This window comes from Ceratina calcarata, unplaced genomic scaffold (assembly GCF_001652005.2).
Source record: "Ceratina calcarata isolate Rehan_Ccalc_2016 unplaced genomic scaffold, ASM165200v1 scaffold368.2, whole genome shotgun sequence".
Taxonomy (NCBI): domain Eukaryota; kingdom Metazoa; phylum Arthropoda; class Insecta; order Hymenoptera; family Apidae; genus Ceratina; species Ceratina calcarata.
This window is the reverse complement of record NW_017159898.1, coordinates 1,411,473-1,416,701: the sequence shown is the minus strand read 5'-3', so window position 1 is coordinate 1,416,701 and position 5,229 is coordinate 1,411,473. Positions and strand designations below refer to the sequence as shown.

Sequence of the window (5,229 nt, the reverse complement as noted above, 5' to 3'; positions counted from 1 at the left end):
ATTTTTCATTTAAAATTTATATAAATCTAGAAACCTCGATATTCCATTGATGAATATCGAATATATTTGATAGTCAACATGCGGAAGTGATGCAAAATATTGATTGCCCAATATGCAACTAGCTTATTCAGCTCAATCTATTTTTCCAACGCAGTATCGTTCACAAAGTACCGATTTGATACAAGACAATGCTATGTGATGACTTTAATTTTGATAACACAAAAACTTGACGAGTTTCCGTCTGATTAGTATTCTTTCTAATCTTCTATTATCTGACCCCACTTTCATAATGAAAAGTGTATTGGAATTGGAATTCATGGACATGATCAACCTATAGAAGCTATGGCGTCAAGCTATGGGAACTAAACAGTTAAATGTGGTTCTACATATAATAACAAAACTCATCCGACGTAGCGATTCAGATAACTTCGTTAATCACTTTAGTATAAGTCTGTCGTGGTCAACAGAGGTTCGTAGATCGAACGTTATCACACAATCGGTTCCTTCTCGATACGAGCAAGTGGAAAAACCTCAACGTTGTCGTAGTCGAGTTTACGTATGTACATAGTGTATACACACTACATCGGATTGTTTCGCAAACGAGAGGTCTGGATAAGTTCCAGTTTCGAGATCGAACGTCAAAGCGTCAACCTCCGTTTCTGCGATCTCCAGCAAACACGGTCTACGCCTGTTCCTCGCGCGTATGTGGCCGAAATTCGTGTGCGGATGAATAGGACCAAGGGACGTGTATATACATATATTACAGGACGGTGAAAAGACGAGCCGTTGGACAAAGCGCAAAGCGCAACTGCAGCACAAAGTGACTTCGATTTCGGGAGTTCCGGGTATAGTGGTCGCGGCGCTGCGTTGCTGCACTGTTCTCAAGGCAACGGTATGACGCACATTAAAGATGCGAGCGTGCCGGGTGACTGTACTCTGGGTTCATCGTTCTCGGTTATGTAATGTTCGACCGTATGGTGCAAGCGCCTCGACGCTACTCGTGGCGCTAGAGTTGTCCGACGAGAGAAGCACGATATACAGACACGGGCCGTTTCGAATCCTCTTCTCTCCAATACAGTAGTCGCTCTGACTCGCTCCGGCTATACGCGAACGCGATACGCACACATATACCGACTGATACATGTGGACGTCGCGTCGTTCCTCTCGCTCCTCCTCTCTCGCTTCGGTAGCCTCGGCGTTTCTCTTTTCCTCCTAACTCTAACGCATCCTCTTTTTCTGTCTCGATCTAGCGCCCTCGCGGCACACGATATAGACGCCGCATTACCGAGCTGAAAACGAAAATAGAGGGTAACAGGAGCCACTGCAGCAGCAGCCGCATTTCTTCTCTTTCCCTCTGATCCATCGCGGATTCGCTTTCTCCCATTTGCTCACGTCTCTCGATGCTTTCACGCGTTTCTTTGGCAAGGGTGAATTGTTCCCAGGGTGGATTGATCTGATTGGTACCACACGCGAGATCGTCCATCATAAACTTCGTGGACGGAGAGGAAACGCGAGCGACGAGTTTTAGGTCTGAAACGAGAGAATTTGTCGTGCGTATTGTATTCCGCGCCTGGGTGGCGTGTTAAAACATGGCCCGTAAACTACGATTGATTTAAGGGGTGCTTCTCATGGGAATCGTAAGGGTGTATTCTTGGTTGAAATCCAAGTTAGAAAACGTAAAAATAGCCTCCCTCTTGGCTGAGATTTGTTTCAGGAAACGAAGACGTTCAACCCTTTCGCCGCTTTGTTATTATTACTGTTATTAAGATAACTGCATGATTTGAGAGAGCACTAAAACGTTCTAAGAATAACTTTTATGTACTACATTTCGAGAGAAGTGTCTCGCTAAAGGCACTATGAGATGTACGTACATGTATTCGAGGTGCGTAGCTTCTTGTAGATTAGCCTCAGGTAATTTCATCCAGCGAGTCAGAATCGATTATACGTCAGCACTAATCTCCATTTAGGAAAGATCCTCTCTATATCGCGGAGGAGAAATTTTCCGCGTCTCCGTCCTGGGTCAGCCAATACCGCGTTCTTCGCGGCATACAGCGCGCATGCTGCGCCGTGTTCGTGATCAGACACCCGTGGCATGACGTTCCGTATGATACACGATCTCGCGATCAATGGAACAACGTCTTGAACTTGTTCGATCCATGAACGAGTCTGTGAAAACTGTTCGCGATTAGTCTCGACACGAAGCTCTGAACAGTTATCGCAATTTGATGAAATATAACGCGAAAGAATTCGAAGTGTTTAGAAAGGACGATTACATTGGTCTTAAAATGAGCAATACTACCATCGTAATGTGTTCAAGTATGAGTTGTTAGTGAATTTTAAATGAAACACCATAACAGACAGACACGTAAATGGAGGGAAGTCTCTCAACATTCGGTGGTCCAAGCTGGGGGGCGGATAGCACGAGCCCTCAGCCACCGGAAATATCGAGAACCAGGCTATCGGTGCAAGCTTCGAGTCCAGAAAACACTAATTCAGATGATCGGAGGCTTCAAGTGAATTCTATACGAGGTACTCGACGCTGTGACATATTCGACGAATGTTTTCAATACGTATCTCCGAATGTACTTATGATTAGAGAGATTGAAATTGGAGTGGCTTTTTATTTTCAGTAGTACTTTCGTGGAAATTTTGTATCTAGCTATTCGCATATAAACCTATGCGAATTTCTTTTATTTATAATTATTATTAATATTGAAATAGAAATTCGAATCTAAAGCTATGCCTACACTGTGTAACAAAACGTTGTTATATGACAAATTAGTTTCAAATTTTGTTGGGCATATTTTTATAACTTATTACAATGATCTATTCAATTGCTTCTATTTAACGAAACGTATTTAGAATCTCCACTTGCTAAAGGCGGTGAGGTACCTGCCGATCTCTCTTTTATTGATATTGCATCTGTAAATCGTGTATCTTTCCTACTTGTTTTATGTCCAATTTTATTTATTATGCATTAAAAATGGGAACTTTGGATACATGCTTTGTAACTTGCATCATCTCGATATCCGCTAGATTGTCACTATATTTTCGAGCTAATAAGAATGGCTATAGTCGAAATTTTCGCTTAAGGATACTTCGTTTAAACGACTTTAGCTATTATGAATAATGGGATGCAAAATATTTTGAGAATTTGTTGGAGTAACGTATAATCGAACTTCGCCGTTCGCATGAAAGTGAATAACATCATTTTAACGTTGATCACAATGTACGAGTATTATACCCGTGTCTTCGTTAAGGGGGATAAAGTTATATTTCAGAAACGTTGACTCGCAGATCACTACCGGGATACTGCGCACTTACTGTTGGCAGAAACACTTACGCATGAAAGGCGTCTTTTTGCTTGGTCGTATTCGCGGCTCCCAAGTACCACGTTTCTTCCTAGCCTTGATTTTACAGAAACGGCAGCGACGTTTGTTGGCCGGTTATCGTGGCACATTCTTCGGCGAGACTCTTGCATAATCTTTTTATGGCAGATAGCTCGTGATACATTTAAACTGTTCACTGAAGTTGCATTGCGATAGAACCTGCCATCTAGTACAGGTATTGTCTTCTAATCGAAAGGTTATCCATAAATATACTATACGAGAACGACCAGTGGTTTGATGAACTTCGATGGGTCAAGAATAAAATAGTATCCCACATATCTACCCAATATATCCGATCTGTGTCTTCGATTCGTTGGTAGTATAATTGAAAGATTACGAAAAAATAATACAATCGACAATGATAATGAATTATCTGGAGAAGTAAAACTTGCGAAAATGGATATGAAATGTTTTATGAAAAGTTTTCATGCATTTATTAGTCATGTTTAATATTTCTTTTTTTTTATACATCATATTTTTGGTTTTTAATAAAAACAAACCAGCTATCGTGATATAAAAGCTTAGGAAGTATTGCTTTATTTGAGGTGAACAATTTTACAATAGAATCTGAAATCGATAGCGATCGATTTGTGTGATAGGAGAAATGAAAATAAAACAGGAGCACGATGCTGGCCCGATGCGATGTCGGTGCAGTTAGCGCGCACATCGAGCTTCATTTACTATATCGCCACCGAATATCGACACGTAGGCCAATGGTGAACTGAACGTTCTCCTTTGTTTGTGCTTTCAGCCCAGATCGAAATAATCCCGTGCAAGGTGTGCGGCGACAAGAGCAGCGGCGTTCATTATGGTGTGATCACCTGCGAGGGCTGCAAAGGCTTCTTCAGGCGGTCCCAGTCGTCGGTCGTCAACTATCAATGTCCACGGAACAAGAATTGCGTGGTCGACCGTGTAAACAGAAACCGGTGCCAGTACTGTCGGTTGCAAAAGTGCCTACGCCTCGGCATGTCCAGAGATGGTGAGTGCATATAGTTAATCTGCGCGCATGGAACCCCGCCGTTTTTCTCGTAGAGGCCTCAAGGCTGTCAGGGACTTGCGTTATTTCAGCGTAATTAACAAGCGACGTAAGAACGATCGCTTCGGAAACGATGTCACATCGCTAAGAATTGACTTACCAGATAGGTATCACTTGGCTCATTAAAGATTGTAAATCGTGCGTTTAGTCTGGTAGCTGTTTGCCTATTGATTGTTGCAATTATGAATGTTAACATCATCATCTTTATTACTGTAAGAAATGTGTCAAATGCAAAACATGTAAATCCTATGCATTATTCTTCTGCGATAGCCTTTAATTTGATATAATTAAATTACTCCTTTCTACAAATCACAGTTAAAGTGTCTTACGCGTAATAAATAGAAATTGTGTTTGTTCGTTGCTCGTGATTTTAATATATTTCTAGAACGTTTAGATAGTTACGAACTTACAGTTTAGTTTAGAAATTACATTCCATTTTTAATGGCCACGATTAGAAAATCAGAAAACAAGATAATGAATAAATTGACCACTGTTTGCGTTAATAGTTTCACTAATCGTCAGGGTAGATATGAGAGAGAATATATTTGTTTCGAATACATACTATCACTTATTAAATTATATGGCACATGATTCACATCGCGGTGCACGCATGTACGTTCCCTTCTATCAAATATCAATTGCAAAACATGACTGAACGCTACTAATGTCCAACTCCGTATTTTTATAGCGTTGTTAGTATTACGGTACATCGTTAAAGTGCGTTGCATTTTTGTGCGTCTTAAATCAACTGACATTTTGATTACACACCCATGAGTATGTACATTCTATAAAAAGTATAAGTGA

The 5,229-nt window shown here is 40.9% G+C and overlaps 1 protein-coding gene across 8 annotated transcripts in view; it reads left to right on the top strand.

Moving 5' to 3' along the window:
• Hr3 (nuclear hormone receptor 3 ROR-beta) overlaps nt 1-5,229 on the top strand; it is a 92,422-nt gene that overhangs the window by 73,264 nt on the left and 13,929 nt on the right. For 7 of the 8 annotated variants that reach the window (XM_026814157.1, XM_018025782.2, XM_026814158.1 and 4 more), the window contains one exon: nt 4,141-4,368. In XM_026814157.1, the coding sequence (XP_026669958.1) occupies nt 4,141-4,368 (228 nt within the window). Of the gene's footprint in view, nt 1-2,244; nt 2,530-4,140; nt 4,369-5,229 lie in introns of those variants that run through there. The other variant, XM_026814156.1, reaches the window with a different exon arrangement.